The sequence below is a fragment of the Curcuma longa genome, unplaced genomic scaffold (genome assembly GCF_044706935.1).
Source record: "Curcuma longa cultivar G26 ecotype Majalengka, Jawa Barat unplaced genomic scaffold, ITB_CL_G26_1.1 utg509_np1212_2302976_RagTag, whole genome shotgun sequence".
NCBI classification, from domain to species: domain Eukaryota; kingdom Viridiplantae; phylum Streptophyta; class Magnoliopsida; order Zingiberales; family Zingiberaceae; genus Curcuma; species Curcuma longa.
The window spans coordinates 51,521-71,882 of record NW_027435603.1 but is presented as its reverse complement, the minus strand read 5'-3'; the positions used below and the strand labels follow the sequence as shown (position 1 = coordinate 71,882).

The 20,362-nt window shown below is 33.5% G+C and overlaps 2 protein-coding genes across 2 annotated transcripts; both read left to right on the top strand.

The window, feature by feature from the left end:
* Window positions 1-9,937: 9,937 nt before the first annotated feature.
* Window positions 9,938-10,607, top strand: LOC141820722 (uncharacterized). The gene has a single exon (XM_074708092.1). The coding sequence runs from the start codon at window positions 10,053-10,055 to the stop codon at window positions 10,473-10,475; it is 423 nt and encodes a 140-aa protein (XP_074564193.1). The 5' UTR covers window positions 9,938-10,052; the 3' UTR covers window positions 10,476-10,607.
* Window positions 10,608-14,408: 3,801 nt separating this feature from the next.
* On the top strand, window positions 14,409-14,792 carry LOC141820523 (uncharacterized). Its single transcript, XM_074707849.1, has one exon. The coding sequence runs from the start codon at window positions 14,409-14,411 to the stop codon at window positions 14,790-14,792; it is 384 nt and encodes a 127-aa protein (XP_074563950.1).
* Window positions 14,793-20,362: the final 5,570 nt, after the last annotated feature.

Below are 20,362 nucleotides of genomic sequence, written 5' to 3'. Positions count from 1 at the left end.
AGATCTTGTTGCTTGTTAGCCCCTGGGAAGACGAAGATCTAACTCTGCTGTCGAAACCCTTGATTTGGTTGGGGAGGGGCGCCACTCCCACTCCTCTCGTTTACTGCTGCAACTGTTGCTGCTACTTCGATTCCACTCCTCCGATTTCTGTATTTCCAACTCTGTTACTGCCTCAAATTTAGAAAAGGATTTGGATTTTTATTTTGAAAATTAAGAAAATTTTGCAAAAATAATTAATAATTATGGTGATCTCGGGGAACGGGTGACGCTGGCAATTAGCAAGCAAATCTGCAGACTGCAGGCGTCGTTTTCTCCAAGCGATTCTTCCTGTTAGGTAAGGATAATATTTTTATTTTAATTTAATTAAATGGAAGAAAATATTTTTATTTCAATTCAATTCAGTGGATTTTATAAATAAAAAATGTCAATTTTTTATTTAATCACCAAAGGAGTACTTTTAATTTATTATTGAAAAGGATATTACATTGTACTTTCTGCATTTTACTGAATTACCCCGATAGATTTTGAAATTTCTTATTTTACATATCTAATTTTTATAATATCAAAATCACATTGTCTTTGCAGCTCAAAATCACATTGTCAACCCATGACATAACGGTGCAGCGGTTAAAATCCTCCAACAGATCTTAATAATCTCGAGTTTGAGACTCAAGAATGATACATTACAGGATATTTTTTCCTCTTAAGAGATGTCTTCATGGGACATCATAAGTCAGTTTCTTATCGCTCAAAAAATTTTCTTTTTTCTAAATTTTTGCTCTACATATTTAAAAATTTACTATTTTTAATTTACGTTATTAAATTCAAATATGAAAGCAACATTAAGAAAGGCTTTTAAGAGGATGAAATTGGTTGATGGATATAAAGAATTCTAATCACTTCAAATCAAAACTAATATAATACTGAAAGTCTCCTTAATGTATTTATATCTTTATATCTGTATTTGATAGCATAAATTTAGAATAATAAATTTTTAAAGTTATAAAAATTTAATAAAATTTATCATAAACTCATTATAAGCCTAAGACAATGATACGCACTAACTAATACCACCAACTGAGCTGTCAGTCACTTATAGCAGTTACAATTTCATAGTTGTATAACGTGAATGTTAAACTTTAAATTTTGAGAGGTCATAACTTTTAACTTGCGTTAAACCATGAGACGCACAATATATCAAATCGAAGTTTGTTCAAAGATCTATAATTGGTTACGAGGAGAAACTCGTAACAATGAAGTTTTAGGCTAAAAATCATCATTTAAATCCTTTGAATAATTTCAGCCTTAAATTTTTTTTCCATGTTATAGCAATTATGAAACTGTAGCTGCTACAACTATGTATACAGCTCAATTGTAGCAGCTATAGGTTAGTATTGTTGGTGCAATCGACCTCAGGTCAATGTTGACCAAGTTGGCCAAGCTCGGTTTGACTCGAGTTGGATTTTGATGTTTGATCAATATGTTGATAAGATATCAAGTAAGTCTAGGTTGACTGAATACTTGATGGTGAGAAGTCCAAGTGGGTCATGGAGGACCAGACACTTGGCACGAGATGAAAAGTCCAATATGGAAGTTGGCAAGAGGAAAGTCCAAGTGGGTCAAGGTTGACCGGACACTTGGTGAGCGAAAGTCCTTACAAGGGTAAGGCAAATGGAGGAAAGTCCTTGCGGGTGAGAAGACCGGACGCGAGGCAAAAGGGAAGTCCAAGTGGCGAGCTCTTGGTATGGAAAAGTCCTTACAAGGTAAGGCAAATGGAGGAAAGTCCTTGCGGGTGAGAAGACCCGACGTAAGGCAAAAGGGAAGTCCAAGAGGGTCGAGGAGCGAGCTCTTGGCATGGGAAAGTCCTTACAAGGATAAGACAAATGGAGGAAAGTCCTTGCGGGTGAGAAGACTGGACGTGAGGCAAAAGGGAAGTCCAAGAGGCGAGCTCTTGGCACGGGAAAGTCCTTACAAGGGTAAGGCAAATGGACGAAAGTCCTTGTGGGTGAGAAGACCAGACGTGAGGCAAAAGGGAAGTCCAAGATGCGAGCTCTTGGCATGAGAAAGTCCTTATAGGGTAAGGCAAATGAAGATCAAGAAGGTCGACGACCAAACTCTTGATCAAGCGAGGAAGTCCATGAGGCGAGCTCTTGGCATGAGAAAGTCCTTATAGGGTAAGGCAAATGAAGATCAAGAAGGTCGACGACCAAACTCTTGATCAAGCGAGGAAATGACTCGGTAAGATCTCACTAAAGTCACTATTCTGAAGACAATCAATTGATTTGGTAAGGTCAGTCGACTGGCACGGCTGGTATGCTGCAATAGTCGACTGAAATACACGCCAGTCGAGTCAGATTCCTTGATCAGTCGACTGAGGTTGGAGATCAGATCGACTGAGATTGTCTCAGAAGCAGGCAGAAGAGAATCGACTCGACTGAGATTTTGCTTCAGTCGATTGTCAGCGAACAGAAGCTTAAATGACTCGATTGATGATCCACATAAGTCGACTGAGATAAGATCAGTCGACTGATGGGAAAAGTCAGTCGACTGAAGTTTAAAATTCCTATAGAAATCAGGCGTGACTTCAGCAGTTCAGTAGCCATTTTCGAGTTTTGACAAAGTCAGTCGACTGGTATGGTAAAATCAGTCGACTGATGACCTAAAAGCTGAACTGGTTTAAATGGCGAGTGCACTTCGTGGAAGAGACAACCAACACTGTTTATGCTCCAAGTGCTTGTGCTCTAGTGATCAAGAAACCTGCTGGTGTTCATCTACAAATCTTGGAGCAATCGCTTGAAGAAGAAGAAGCATTCTCATTACTTTTGTGTAATATCTTTACTCTTCTTCTTCCTTATATTGTGTGGTTGTTTGTATATAACTTGTAATCTGTTGTAAGAAGGTTTCTCCGCCTTCGGTGTTTGTCCGAGAAGGAGAAGTTATAGTGGAAGAGTGAGCCGAGTGAAGATCCTTGGATTAGTCGCCTCAAGGAGGCGGATACCAAGTAAAATCCTCTTGTGTTAGCATTAGTGGAGTTGTAAGGGTGTGTAGCGAGGATTCTTCATCGACGAAAGTTCAAGCTTGATCAAGTGAAGTTATTCAACCCCCCCTTCTAGCTTACAAGGTCCCTACAGTTAGGAGCCACTATGGTCCCTTATTAGAAATTTAACGGGTATTATCCTAATTTTGGTAATCAACTAAGTTTTGGGACAATACTTAATTTTGAACTACATTTAGTATCTCCCCTATTAGGAATTTATACATTATTTCTTATATAAATTGACAGTGATTTATGGAGAAAAAAAATTTATGGTTAAACTAAACATTATTAGTCTTTTCGAGGACAATTGTCTCAATTTTATGGGATCAAAAGTATTCCAATTGGCCTAAAAGATCTATATTATTTAGCTTTTATTTTGATAAACCCCCTTTTCATAAAGTATTACCCACTGATGTCCTTATTCCTAAAATTTTATGTTTTTTTAACCTTGCACAAAATTAAATTTTAATTTAAATCAATGTTAAGATGAAAAAAATAATATGTCAATTTATTTGAAATAATTGGTAAAAATAAAAAATAACTTATAAAATCATAGAATTGGTAATTATATATTAAGTCGGTTTATTTTTTCTACTTGTTAGTGATCAACTTTCACTTTTAGTTCTATTATTATATTTTTAATATTTTATTTTTTTTTTATTGCTTCTATATAAGAACTAAACTTAATTATATAAAAATCTTATAAGTTATACTTTATGATTAATTGATATATGTTAAGCTTTAAATGTAAAAATTATTGAGAGTGTTGTGATCCTTTTCAACTAACTTATATTTTAAAGGTATATGATATTTTAATCAATGATAATTTTAAAATTTTATGGATATTTTTCTATATAAATAGACCAATTATATATATATATAAAAGTTCATCTCAACTTTAAAATTATCTCATAGAAAAATACATGAGTATGTCATAATAAGTGAAAAGTTTATACACATTAAAATATTTTTCTAAAATATTTCTCATTTTATTTTTATTATTTTATTTTCTTCCAACACAGAGTAGTAGTCATTTCCGAGCTTGTGTTCAGCTTACCATATGCTCCCAATGTTACCAAGCACAACCAAAGACGAATTGATTGAAGCTCGAGTCATGCCTAGCTCAAGTAAAGTTCATTGAGCCCAAGTTTAATTTACTCGTAGTGAAATATATATAGGAAATTCCTTGATTACTTGGAGTGAAATGTACACAGGAGTATCCTTCCACACTTCAAAGTGATCAAGCTTCATCCTTTCTTTCATTCCTTTCAATACAAATTAAAGGAGTAAGTAAAGAGATAATTGGCGGATCAAACTGCATGCATATATGCATTCTTCTCCAAATAAAACTCTTGATTTTGATTTCAATTCTGGGCTTGGCCATGGCATCTCAAAGCCCAATTATACCACAAATTTTCTACACTTATCTCATCATAATTGAGATCGTACCAGAGTCAAAACATGCAGCTGGTTCATGGATAAGGCATACGGGGGTGTGAGACAAATATTACAAAGTCGACTTTGAACGAAGTCGAAAAAAATATCTTCTTCTAAAATAGTTAACTATAACTTTTTTATTTACCTTCTCATAGATAGTCATGAAATCGACTGTGTAAAACTATTGAAGTGATGAATTTCATTTTTTGCTATAATAGATATGGTTGTTGAGCATATGAATATGTGTTCATATAGGAAGTAGGACACTTTGGATTTTTATTTTCAACAAAAGAACACTTTCTACTCTAGCAAATTGAAGGAAATTTGAAGAAAAAAAGATATATTACATATTTTATACGATATATCCTGTGAACATTTAGTATAAAAATAAATAAATTTTTAGGATATAGAGTTTAAGATATAGGCTACAAAGTTTATAATATAATATTTAGATATAAAAAAATAAAAATAAATTATATTAAGTGCTCGCGGGGAGGGATGTGTAATATTTTGAATGGGATCTTCTATTGATAACATGGAGAAGAAACTATATATATATGTTTCCTAACCATACACTCCAAAGAAAGTCATGCCGACTAATATTATTTATCTGGACCACTACTTCCCACCTCGCTCATAAATACCTGGACATCAACCGGCTTTATAATTTATGTTTGGAAGACAAATCCAGCGGATCACTTCCAAATAATTAATTAAACCCCGGCCCATTCAAAATCTTGAACAAGAAAACAAACAGAGAGAGAGAGAGCGAACAGATTAAGTTAAAGCCACCTCCACTCGTAGTCGATGTCTATCTCAATCTCAATCGGAGCAAGTTGAGACAGACAAGGGCCGGTGGAAGGTGATGGTTGTTGACTAAGAATGGAAAATGTTAGGAAGAGAAAAATAAACAAAGTTTAATAGGCTTTTTTTATGATCGACTTTAGTTTGTCAGCTTGATTTTATTGTTTGGTTGTGTGACGGATGCATATTCTCTCATGTTGTCCGGCCCCTTTCACAACTGAAGATAATATAGCAATTCACCACACATTATTATACATATTATATCATATTAGGAGAAGCAACATTCCATCGATATATTATAGTAAAATATGAAATTCGTTATCCAACAATTTTATATAATAGACTCTACGATTATGTATAAGAAAGTAAATCTAAAAATTATAATTGATAATTATAAAAAAAATATTTTTTTAGATTTTATCAAGATTCTATTATTATTCATTATAGCAATATCTATTCCGTACTAACCAAACTCAATTTAATCCCAAGACAATTCCCACTGAATACTGATGTATCATGTATATGCTGGGAGCAGTCGATCAACAAGGCGTACTTTGATTTTGCACAAAAACATATTACAACATTAACAAAATCAGGAAGACGTAAGTTTCTATGTTGTTGCTTGACTTTAATTCTAGGCTTTTATTTAATTATTATTACTGCGGACCAGAGAAGTCGCTGTCTGATCATTTCGATTTTCGAGTCGCTGTCTGCTCATTTTGAGGACTTACTTGATCGAATGGCTGTAAGTCGGACTAAAAATAAAAAATAATAATGAAAAACACTTTCTTTTTTTTTAGATTGGAAGTTTAAATCGATTTAATTTGGAAATTCGGTGCAATTAATTCTAAATTGTAGTTTTTTTATTTTTTATTATTTTATTTTATTCAATTCAATTTTAAATATGTAATTTAGAATTTTATTAAATCGAACTGTCAGCAGTTATAATAAGTCGACTGCGGTATAAATATGTTAATTGTAACAGTTGCAAGAAATATATAATTGAGTGGCGCATTCGATTAACAACTACAATATAAATATATTAAGTTCATGAATCGACATATATATATATATATATATATAGTCATCTATCGATACAATAATCTACTGATGATATAATATCAATTGATTGCTCGATAATTTATTGAATTAATTAATTTTATATTGATTTGATTGATTAGATTTTAATAATAAATTTTAATTGGTTTAGTTTGTTAAAAAATAATTAAATTAAATTAATTTTAATTAATTTGATTTGATTTTAATTAAATACTCAATCTATATATATGCTCTTAACTTCAACAAAATTTATCATTTGTTATTATAAGAAAAAAAATAAATCAATCACATAGTCAAGTTACATGTGCGACTAAATAAAAATGTGTAATATTTTAATCAAACCTGCTGGATCCATCTAGTAATTATAGCAAAAAATTATTATATACTTATAAAAGTGAATATATTTTTTAAAATAAAAATATAATTATGTTGGTGTAAATTTCTTAGTTCCAGGTCCAAACTAGTACTTTTTTGATCATATATCAAAATATATGATTATTTGACAATTTTAATCAAAATTACTATATGAGATTTTTTTTCTTCTTAAATTTTAAGTTTAACAAATTGATGTACTTAAGGAAGTTATTAAAGTTTATTCATCCTTTAATTAAAAGTGATCAAACCGCTCAATTTATCTCCGAAGAACTCACCTTTCGTTATTGGTCACGGGAGTTTGTCGATAAATTATTGTGAATGATAGAAACTTTGTTTCGCTTGATTTTGAGCGGAGAAAAATTTTAAAAAAATGAAAAATAAATCATTCACAAATAGACTATGAATCCGTTTACATTATTAGTAAAATAAATGAGAAATTTTGTCAATTTCTATGCAATTAATTCCTTTGTCCGTGCTTTGAATTATTTCAAATGTAATTATACTTATTTTTTTAAAAATATATATATAAACGTATACTTAGTCATGTTTTTTTTTTAATTATGGCGAAATTGGCATAAATAAATAATGCCCGATAGTAATCCGCTCCACGTCTAAGTCATTGGACCACTTGAGACAGTCAGTTCAATTAAAATGTTTAATTCATATAAAATTGCTGGAGTGAAGATTACTGATATCTAATCTGATTAAACTCATATTAAAATAATTAGTGATTTATATTAGATAACAATCAACGACTTTATGAACATAATCCTATCCTAATTATAGATGAAACAAGATGCTTCATCATCAAAACGTACTATATAATATTTTATTTTAGATCAACACAGAGAAAAACGTCAAATATTAGACGAATATTTAGAACAAAATATATACTGAATCAGTTAAATCAAAAAAATATTCTTGATAAATAAGGCACGTTTATGTTTATTGGCTTACTTGACCATCTTCTATCAAAAGCCTATAGTGTACATCTCGAACATGATTCAATGTTAAAGTATTTGATCGAATGAATTTTTAATTATATTTATCTAGGAGTGCATTTTAAGCAAGTGAGATTTTTAAAATATCCCTTAGTTGAATATCGCGGTCCAAAGGCTTTGAAACTCTCCCAAACCACACGCATAAAAAAAATAATATAAAATATTAAATTGGTTGCATCCTATCTTCTAGGGGTTTTTTATCGCTTAGCTATTTTTTACGTCTTGATGACAAAAAAATAATAATTTATTCCGTACAACCATCATCAGCATCCTGTTTAGGCTCTTTATCTATAATTTTAAGCACTTTATTATTAATTTTCTCAATATGCGAGATACCAAAAAGGATCTATTCTTAATTTTTTAATAGACGATTGACTTAAAAATATTGATACAATTTATTATGAATATTTTTTAATTTATCTGGATAGTTAGTGAAAATTTTTTTATAAAATCAAATCGATCATTCTTCAAATTAATCAATATAAATTGAATATTCAGTATCAATTAAAAAAAAATTAACACCTTCGAGTATGTTACATGAACGTAATTATATCCCAACTGTTCTCTTAAACTTGTTTATACTCTTCATTATATATATATATATATATATATATTTTTTTTGTCAAGTTATTTTGATCAAAATGAATTGATGAAAAAAAAAGATTTATATGACATGATTATCATTGTACGTGATCTATTAGTCTCCTGAAAAACTATGTATACTCATTAACACTGATATTGAATTTTTTTGGCTATTAATTTGTTTTGGCCATAATAATATTTGACAGTCAAAAAGACTTAATTAGATGCATTATTATTGCTTCCCTACTACTTTTCTAAAGTTATTCATACGATTTAATGTTGATCTTAGAGTCATTAAACTATTTAGGCCAAATAGCTTGTCAATAAATTAAATTAAAAAACAAAGACTAAGATTCATTTCATGTAGGCATTACTAGTTTCTTGAAATTATTTATATCGTTAAGTTGTCAAGCTTTAAACAAGCCGACAACTAAAAAGATCAAACTATTTAGACAATCTCTAGAAGAAGTAAAAGTAAATCTATCAAGATCATTGTAAATTTTTTTAAATTTTTTTATTATTTTTGCAAAACATTATAATTCTATTATAAAAGAATTTTTCCGCCTTCCGGATTTATAAAAAGGAGAAAATTTAATGGAAATGACGAGTTGAGATGGATCCTTGAATTAATCACCTCAAAGAGACAGATATCAAGTAAAATCATTCGAGTTAACGTTGTGTTCATAGTGTGACTGATTCGTAATAAGTTTTTACTGTCATAGATCAAGTCAAGGTGAGTTGAGCTATTCAACCCCTTTCTAGCTCATAAGGTCTTAATTAATAGGTTCAAGCGCAACTTAAGTTTGAAATTTATTTAAATATTATTGATTTTTTCGATTGTTTAAAAATTTTATAATTTTAAATTTATTTAATTGATTATTAATTTGATGAAAGAAATTTATTTATTAATTTTAAATTTATTTATTTATTTATCATGTTAATAAAAAATTTTATTGATGGATATAATTTATAAATTTTATTCAAAATAAATATTATTCATAAATAATTTATGATTTCCATTTATAAATATTAAGAACTAAACACTTATAAGGATTCAAATGATTTATTTGTTATTAATAAATAGTCGGAGTATTTTAGATAAAAGATGAAATCAGCAACTCAGCGGTCCCACACGATCGACCTTATGATTATCTGAAAAGTAAATCGAGTTAAATCATATTTTAATTTGTCAAGATTCGATCTAATTTGACCCTTATTTAATTTAACAATTCTGTTCCATTGTAACCAATTCAATCAACCTTTAATTACAAAATCATATTCTATGATTTAGATATTATAAAATTTGATGTGCCCGATTTTGATACGTTTCCCTTCTCTGCGTCGAGCTATACGTCTCCTACTGCGCGGTGTTCCTTATAAAGCTACCTACTTAATTTGCACAACTGAGAGACCTAATACTAAGGCGAGGCGCCACTGCCCTTCAGATCGGTGACGTCACGATAGGCTGGTTGTTCTCCGCCTCCTCGTCACGGATTACATGCACACCATCTAGATTTCTTTCCTCGTGCCTGCATTTTCCAGCCAGCGTCACGTGCCCTCCTCCTTCCTTCCTTCCATTTTCCAACCTCGCTTTCCTTTGATTGCTTCCTCGAAACTAACCGTACACTTTTATCTTTCCTGCTCCATCACACGTTATAAGTATCCAAAATCTCCTCTCGCCCCATCGATCGAATTCCACCAGAGGTTCGATTGTATTATATTGTATATGCGCGATCGGTCTGCGATTACTGGTCCACATGGGCAAGGTACCTGCGACGGCGATGCAGCCGAGCCCGAGGCAAACGAAGGAGGCGAAACTGCGGAAGCTGCTGCAGCCGGTGAAGGTCGTGCACATCTCCAACCCCATGAGGGTGACCACGAGCGCCGCCAAGTTCCGCGGACTCGTGCAGAGGCTCACCGGCCGCCACTCCAACGTCGCCGACATGGTCTTCGACCACTCCTCCGTCTTCCTCGACGCCGAACCAGCAGAGCTGCAGCAGCAGAGCTACGTGTTGTCCTCCTCCCTGCCGCCCGCTGCTTCATCGGGGGTCGACAACTACTACGGCGGCGCCACCGCGACGGAGCGGCAGGGGCTGGACCCGTATGAACTGGGGGTGCTGGATCCGCAGGCGCTGGGGGTTCATGCCGCTGGTGGATTTTGGAGACAGTTCGGCGCTTAAGATCATCAATGGTTGTAATATGATCGATTTGGTGGGCAGATACACGATTAAACTGCTGTATCACTTGATCGATCTAGCTAGATCCATCTGTATTCTTGCCGCAGCATATATGTTGATAAACTCTTTGAATTATGTACAATACTAGTCTGTGTTGTTGTTGTCTTGTTCATTAACGATGTTGTTCCCTGAAGAGTCAAACTGCGGGGCTCACGAGCTGCACGCGACGACAAACTGTGCAAATACTGTTCCATCCAATTTTAAGTATATAAAAAATTGACTAGAATTGATCCTTCGAGAAGCTACAAATTAATTAAATCTATCTTTTACCTGATTTTATGCGTTAAATAAATTGATATATAGAACTACTGTTCCGATCCACCCTTCAGAATAAAGAGGGCATTACAATTTTTTTTCTTCAAATGGATGGATTATAAATTCAAGATTCTATTCTCTAGAAAATGATCAATGCTGTTAGATATATATAGATGAATATTTTCAGAATTCCTGTTACATCTTTAATGCATCTACGTACTACACCTTCAGGGTAAGGAGTCCAAATGGAAAAAACTTAAATTATTGATCACGGTCTATCTTCTGACCTTCATGAAGATCAACTATATTAAAGAAAATTGGTACTAGTATTTAAAATAATTTGAGTATACATTAAAGATTTGGAGAAGCAGGATTTTGTGCTAATAAATGTAAACTAATCATATGCTCATATTATTGAAAAAGTGCACATCCCAGTTACAACATGAATGATTTTGTCCAAAAGAATGAGGTTAAGTTGATTCATTTAGATGATAAAGATTAAAGATGAATTTGTGACTTGTGGACAGAAAATAATTAAAAAATATATAGACGATATATCTAGTGAAAATAATTTATTTACTATTTCACGAACCCAAACTAGGTTTATATAATTGAACATTCACGCTACTAATTTATATCCCTACCAGAAAATAACTCTTTTCCTGGTTGCTGATCACATCACGCCAACAAATAAAAACCATTTTCCTTTTCTGTTTATTCCTTAAATCTAATTAAATAGCCCACCCACATCTTGGGCTGGCTGGTCGTCCGTTGGGCCTCCCCAACAGAATCCAAGCACACCTTATCCAGTGTCGCATTCTCTTGTGTTTTCTTTAGAGCTAGCTGTTCGGCCTGGCAAATCAAATCCTACCAGAAGAGAATCCAACACGATGCCAATAACAGCCGCCAGTGGTCCCAAACCAAGCTGCATGCATGCTTCTGCGCTGACTTTTCAACATAGTTCCAAAGTTATTATTCGCCGGCCGTACGATCGACTGCTTGGTCATGCAAGCTTGACCCGCAACACCAGCTAGCCATTGCCTAGCTAGAGATAGACATGCGGCGAACGCGGTCACAGATGCTTCTGGAGGAAGACAAAATCAAAATGTGAGGGTCCCAGCTGGAGCGTGAGTGGGGCCTGCCTACCCCATGCTAGTAGCTGCTTGCGCTGTCTCATCGTCAAAGTCATGCAATGCAAAATAAGTGATTCAGCTCCGTTTTGACTCGAATCAGACTGAAACACCCCCAAATTATTCTTAAAGGGCCGGTTTAAGAACCAATATTTTATTGTTATATGATTAAATAAAAAAAATTACTAGCTAGCCCTGTGGAAAGAGCTAGTTATATATAAACTTCATTTTGAAAGAGATGAGAAGAGACGAGCTAGAAAAAGAGAAGAACAGGGAGGATATATCGAGAGGGAGTAGAAAGAAGATCGAAGAGGCGCGTTATTGGATGTAATTAGCTCATAAACCAGAGTGTCTACATCACTGTTGAAGTTGAGACACATGATTATTTTGATTCGATAACTTTGAATGCCGCCTTTGTCAAAGTCATCGCCAAGTCAACGCTTTGTCTTTTTGTTTAACCAAATTGTAAAAGAGATACATTGTGTAGCCCTCATTGATCATCTCTCAGGACTTATTTCCTATAAAATATAAAAATTTTATTTTTGTAGATAAAGCAGAATGTACATATTAAAATAAGTTATTTTTTCAGATTTTTTAAATTTATATTTGAACTCCATTCAATATGAATTTTTTTTATATAAAATTAAATGTAAACACTATAGAATATAATGTTTGTCCTCTAATTTTTTCTGTCAAAGGAAGCATAAAATTGTTGTGTTAAAATTATTTTTTGAAGTTTAGACACCTAAATTATATATAAAAAAGAATAATAACCTCAAAGAGCATTATCTTTAAACACTATATATCTACTCCTCTCACTTGTTCAATAAATGGAACAAAACATGGTGAATTGGTTGTCGTCCTCAACATGGTATATATGCAACTTTGGCTCATCATTAATGTTAAGCTCGGGTCTAATTATATTTCAGGTAATTCCTTGTGTGCGAGTCCTCATTTCGCTACCTATTTTATCCTTGCACCTAATTAATTAATGAGCACAACATCAATTACCTTCTATCAGTAGCTCTGTACATAGTCTTATTAGCGAAGCCTTCCTGTAGTCACTGAAGAACCATGCGAGCTAGGGAAGCAACGCAAAATAGTTGAAGCTAAGCTCTTGAACCAAATGCACTTTGTAGGCCGGCACTTTGTAGGACATCTTATAATGCCCGGTAGTAGGGGTTTAGACCATCTCCAACCGATACCCCTTTACACCAATTTGGTGTAAAAGGGGCACCAATTATTCTCCAACGGAGACTCTTAATTTTGCACTAAAATGGTGCAAGTGAATAGTGCAATATTATCTTGGTGCTGCAGTGCTCACTTGCACCAAAATGGTGCAAGTACCCATTTGAAGCCCTTTGAATAAATTAATTTAATTTATAAATTTTATATATTATAAATTTATATTAGTTATTAACTTAAATAAGTAATATTTAAAATATTTGTTATATTACTAAGATTATAAATATTTTAAAATTTATAATATTGATAATTTCATAACAAACACACAAATAAACATTTAAAATTTCAAAATGCATAAATATAAAATACATACCTAGCATACAATTTTAATTTTAATAATAATTATAATCACAATAAAAATATTTAACAAATTAATATGTATGTTGAATAATAAATTATAAGATGAAAAAATAGAATATTCTAAGAAATATTTCTTTTAGTATAGGAAATAGTGTGTATTGGTTGAAGTTGAAAAAAAATTTGATGTTGAAATAACACTAAATTGATGTTGAAAATACACTAAAATACGTTTTGTTTTGTGGTTGGAGAGGGTCTTAGCTTCTCTCTTCCAGACTTGTTTATTGCTTATTTTCCTTCTCTCTCTGTATCTCTTAAAAAAAGGAATTAAAAAAATATTTCTTTTAATCTTTTAGTTTTTATTGCACTTTATTCTTTATATTATCTCTCCTGTTGGCTAGGAAACTAGGTGTAATAGTAGGTGATGTACAAGGAGATAAATTATATTTTAAAAAATAAAAAAAAATCACAATCTAAATGATTAATTTGACGACTGCAAATGTTAGATTACTTGCATCCGTACATATCTTGATTCTTTTTTATTGCTGGCTGTACTTTTTTTTTTTTTTTTGGTTGTTTCCTGCTCTGTGGCCAGCCAGCGTTTACAAATCTCTGATGATAGAACAGCACAGAACAGAGGATGATAGAGCACCAGCTAGCAGAGCACGGCACCAACGACCATCAAGTCACCCTCACCTCGCTTCTACCATTAATTCCATGGCGCACGATACAGATTGACCATTCCTCTGTTTACATTCGATCTCTTAATTTTCTTACTTTGACCTTGTTTTCCATGAATCTAAGCACATCAACGAAGTCTCCGATCCAAGGATGCCAAGTCTTATATGTCACCGGTGACTGCAGTAGTATGTATTCGTCCCCCATCCCATGCATAGCATAACATCGAGCTCAGCCCGCTCCGGCCGTTTCCCTCCCAGAGGCCAGAACCATGGCGACGAGGGGATCCAAGGCCGGCGCCGGCGGTAGGTCGCCGCCCAAAGTGGTGGTCATCGAGACGCGGCACGTGCGGACGGACGCGGAGCACTTCAAGGCGGTGGTGCAAAGCCTCACCGGGAAGGACTCCACCATCGAGGCCGTCGTGCCGGAGAAGCCGGCCATCAGCAACGTCGGAGGGTTTGGCGGTCGATGTAGCAGCGCTTTCGGCGTCGCGATATGGCCAGCGGCGGCCGAATACCTTCCGCCTCTGCAGCCTCCGGAGCTTCTCCTGCCTCCGCCGTCGGCTTTGACTCTGAAAGAGTCCGAGTCGGAGATTCTACTGGACGACGATAGCTATATGCTTCGCCAACACTACCCTTCCGACTATTTCTATTAGGATCGGACATGCATGCATATATCATCGAAGATCTACAATATAATTGGATGTGGTACATGTATAACATACATATATATTCTTTGTACATGCACATTGAGATGCAGCACGTACGTACGTTCTCTATGTATGTCGATTCTCTCTGATGAATTAATATATATTTCTATGGATTAATTAATTGCATTAGCATCACACGGAATTAATTACGTACGTTCTATATATGAATTGCATTGTGATATATTTAATTCTGTGAATTAATGCACGCTCGTTCTACATGTATCTGGTATGTTGAAGGAGTAGAAGAGAGTTAGGAGGGATATGATGGAGCTACGATCGGATATTTACATGAAAGGTTAAGACAAATTAATGTTCTAGGCCGAGTAAACTCACCTCTATTGAGAGATTCGACACCTAGGCCCTAGTGATATTTTCCAATATATAAAAAATAAAAAATAAAACTACATAAGATGGGAGTATCAAAGTCTATATATATAGAATATGTTTTTATATATGTGAAAGAGTTCATAGAAGAATATGACATTGATTATGAAGAAAATTTTGTATCTATGGTGCACAGTACGTTTGTTCGTGACAGAAATAGTCTCTCAATCTCTTAGATGGATGTTAAAAAGAACACTTTTTTTTTTCATGGTGCTCTTCCTGAAGAGGTCTACATGCATGACTCCTTCTAGGCTTTACTCACAAATATATTGTTAAAAATAGGATAAATCGAAATGCTCTAAAAGCAAATAGATATCAGTTGAAAATAAATAAAATTGTGGAGTTTAAGTTATTTTTATTAATTATTTAATCCATACTACATTATAACTTTACAAGTAAAAAGGGTTGACAATCTTGAAGCACAGTTGTTAATGGGGTCAGCCTCATTAAAGACTTGTGTCCCACCGAATTCAATGTTAATTAATTAATCGTTTTAGGTCAATTATGGTTTCATTTTCACGCGGTTGTCACGTTCTGCATTCAGTTCTGAATTCGTATTCAAATACTCAAAGTTTTAAATTTTATTATGAAATATAATCTTTTGGATGATTTTTTTTTAAATAGGGACTTAAAGTTTTATTGTGTGATATAAGTTTTCATGTCAATTCTTAGCTATATATAAATTTGAATTGTTTAGAATAAACTTAAAAAAATGTGAATTTTATTATCATTCATGGGATTTTTCTTTTGTTTGACTTAAAGGAACAATTTGATGATAAAGGTTATTAACAAGTTCGACTCTACTAAAAGAGAAATTATTGATGGGTCCTCAGTTGAAATAGATTTTGCAAATAAATTGCTGCCTTGCTGGGTCCCACCCTTCCCATCCCTAAGGAAACCTCAAGGCAAACTCATTAAAAAAAAGTTTGTAAAAGATTTTTCATCTATTTTTTTACATTGAAAAATATATAAAATATTAAAACGAAAATAGATTGAAAACAATATAATAAAAAAATTTGAACTTAGATTTAAGCTGTACTGTACGTGAAATAACTATTCAATGGATATAGAAACCACATAACGTCTTTTACTATCCTTTCAGTAAAAAATTTTATTACCTTTGTCATTCCTATTATTGTAAAGCAAGACACACAACAGAATCACATATAAAACATTTACTTTGGTTACACTCATGTCAGTCAATGGAAATTTGAAATTCAGGAACAATCCTAAACTTTCAGCTATGCATGGTATAGAACAAATTGGTGCCGGAACCAGCACAAAAATCTGATATTGCATATATTTAGGACAAATAACTAGGTAAACAATTATGCAACTGATATAGACCAGGATTGTGCTACACTTATGGCCAAAGAAGGAAATGACTGCTACCATATATGCCCCAAGGATAGAAACAGTTGGCTATACATTTTTTACTTACAGAAGCAACAACTGTTGTTTTCAGAGCCAGACCGTGAACACGAGGCACCACCATGGCTTGTTTCACTAACTGTGAAAGAAAACACAGAAACAATCGGCTATTTTATAACAACAGGGGAAACGGAATAATCAACAAAGTATAGACAACTAGCCAAATATAAATCAGTTTATCATGCAAAGGATCTATAAATCTTTCAACTGAAATAAAGTGAAGTGAAGCATAACTGCAGAACATGTAGGTCACACTACAATACATTTGAAACATGGTGATAGTCATCATTATTGATTATCTATATTAGTGTGTATGTTATAACAAGTTGCTAGAAAGAAATGACAGAAGAAATTTGCCAACAAGTGCTGTTTTATCAACTCTAATGAAGAGAGGACAGAGGGTATACCTAGTTTGCGATAATAGCAAATGTAGGTGGGATAGGAAAATAAGATGTGGGTGTTATAGGGCCTCAAAAATTATATATTGATGACTAACGATAAAGGGAGAAGAAGAAAATTATTTATCTAGAAAATGGAAAATGGAAACAATTTCATAAATTTTAAGATTAACCTGTTACCTCGCAGGTTCAGGTAATATTTATCTTCAAAACTATAGCACGGACAGTTTTGTTAGGCAAACAAAAAAAAAGTTAGCCATTGATTACAACACTATTTATCTTAGACTACCAACTTTTTCCCTTCTTGGTCTTGTAAACTTCTGTAAGAAAAGAGAGAATCCTATAGGTAATGCACATTTTAGCTGTTCAGCATATGGAATTTTAGTTTCAAGTCTTATTTTATATATATTTTTTCCAACGTGTGCTTTATTGTTTGTTATGGTGCAAATCTAAATTGTTTGTTTTTGTCAGATTTATCAAAGTTAATACTCCTCATTATGATTTAGTCCCACATGGTATATTATATTATTAGCTGTTGTGTTGGAGTCATAAACGTGAGCACAATGTTAACTTTAATTACTTGAATAAAGTATAGTATTTTCTCTGTGTTAGGCATCAGAGTGGATCCTCTCCTGGGCTAGGGTTTTCTTCTAAATCCCATAGTTGGAGTCGCCACAGTATTGGCACACCATTCCTTGGCTCATCCTCAATGTGATAGCCTCTCATTGTTGTGCTCTCTCTTTTGCCTTCTACAGCTGCTCATGGCTTCTCATTGATTGCCAAAGGCTGTCCTACAACACAGTTCTCATCATCGCATTGCAGCCCATTGCAACTGCTTGCGGCCACAGATCTGCAACCCTGTGAGGCAGTCCATTGCTTCCCTGTTGCTCTTCTTCAACACTAGCCATGACTGCCTTGAAATTGCAGCAGAACTTCCTCCCTTTTCTCACCTGCACAAGGATTGTGAGAGAGAGAGAGACCCCCAACCCCCAATCAAACATTCCCTTATTCTTTTTTCGAAAATGCTTGATTCTTTCTATTCTAGTATATCTTTTTTTCTCACAATTTTATAAGATCATTACACCTTTTATCATCTCATCTCATGACGAGGTTATGCTTACATCTACTCTATCTCTGATCCTCTATTGTCCCTTCTTCAACCTTCGCAACACACACTCACTCGACGGTATTTTCCTAGTCTCTCTTTTGATATTTTTTTCTAAACCGATATGATAAATAATTTTTAATGTTCATTTTTCATTGTAGATATTGATATTTAGTGGAAAGAATTATTTATCAATTTCGTTTTGTCAATAAGGGTGGCTTGCAATTGAAATATGACATATAATATTTTGTTATTTTATCTATATTTCATAGTTTAACATAATTTTCATATATAGTTCATGTGAATTGTATATATGTCGCATATCCAATTGCACATTTTTTGAATATTTTTTATAAATTGCAAATTTCTTATATATTTATTTTCAGTTTTATTAATATAGTTTGGTTTCTCATGAATTATATTTTATTTTTATGAATTTGCTGGAAAACTTTAAATTTAAAAAAAATCCAAACTGAGCCAATTAATGGGCTCTCCCGGCCCATTAATGTACGCGAGCCCAATGAAAGGCCCAAAAGCAAGACGTGTTGTGCACAGTGTTGATATGCTTACATTTTCTAATGACGACTTTTGCACAATCAATACAAGATTTATACGTGAGACAGTTAGATATCCTTAATAAATGACCTGCCAAGATATCAACCTAATCGAGACAGATAGATACGCATAAACAATTGGCTTTTCGTAATGGATGCATCTCCGATGTGGGGCCCCATGTTTGTGGACAAATCTCCAGGACTCATTCAACGAGTGTACGTTTTGCCCCTCGCCGTCGAGCATGAGAAATTCAGCAGGCAAAATTAGACCGGGTTGATTGGACCGGAACTGAGTTCTTGTTTTGATTTTACCGATGAAATTGGCTCGAAGATCAGAATAAAACAAGTTGTGGCGTTTTCCTTTTTTTCTTTTTTCTTTTCTTTCTTTTTGAGGTGAAATTGATCGACATTTTTATTTGCGCCGTGAAGGAAGCAATCGAATCGAAATCAAGGGAGTCCTTGTCGATAGAGCGACCTACTTGGTGAAGTTGACCAGTGACCAACCATGGCTTCTCCTCACTGAGGAAAAGAAAGAAAAGATTCCTCTTTCGTTTTCTACGTATCGTTTTCTTTAGTTTCTTTTCTTTTATTTTTGTTTGGAAAGGAAAATAAAATTATCATGATTCCAGCCAGAATATGATAGCAGTGCCACGTTAGAGCTCCTTTGAGGGCAATCAGATTTTTTTCTGATAATTCATATATTTAATTCTTAAAATTGATTATGTCCTATCAAATTTTTCATTAGTTATCAAGATAAATTCAAAATATACTTATGTTATTGGACACAGATAATTGACTTTCATATGTAGCTCTTAGTTGATGAAAGTCATACTCCACCTAAGCATTCAATCATGATCCATAACACAACCACTCTAATGGATCCACGGACTCATAGATAATCGTACTTTGTATTGCATTCCACTCCACAGCAATGGTTTAATCCATCAGATAACCTGTGAGGTAGCTATCTCGACATTAGTTAGAAGCCCACTATGGGTAGCTTTCCGAAGGTTAATTCTTGCTTTTTACAAGGGTGAATAACATTCATACCCTTGAATATGTTCTTTTGATACAATTTTAGTCACGTCACAGACACATTAACAGTAGAATAATCATAAGCACAAAGACAAGCACTTATAATCACAAACAAAAAATCATATCCTCTGTTTCATAATCTACAATAGATCACTCTCGAAAAATCATAACTCATTTGTACTTTTTTTTAATCTAACATGCAGTCAATCTTAATTTGTCGGGACTTTACCGCTACCTAACATCTAGTTAATCTTAATTTGTTAAGACTTCACCATTGTCAAACATCTGATCAGCCTTAATTTGTATTTTCTTTGTCTAACATTCGATCAATCTTGATTTAATGGAACTCTATCGTTGTCAAGCATCCGGTCAATCTTGATCTGTTAGGACTTCATCATTGTCAAACATCTGATCTTCCTTGACTTGTTTGTACTTTCTTTCTTGTGTCTAGCATCTATTTAAAGACATGTTAGGACTTCTCTATTGCCAAATCTAGAATTCTCTTTGATCTATTTGAACTCTTTTATTGATAAGTGTTCGGTCTTGGATCCCTTGCTTGGACGAAGACTTTATCTTTTTTTAAAAAAAATTTCTATTAGACTTAAAATT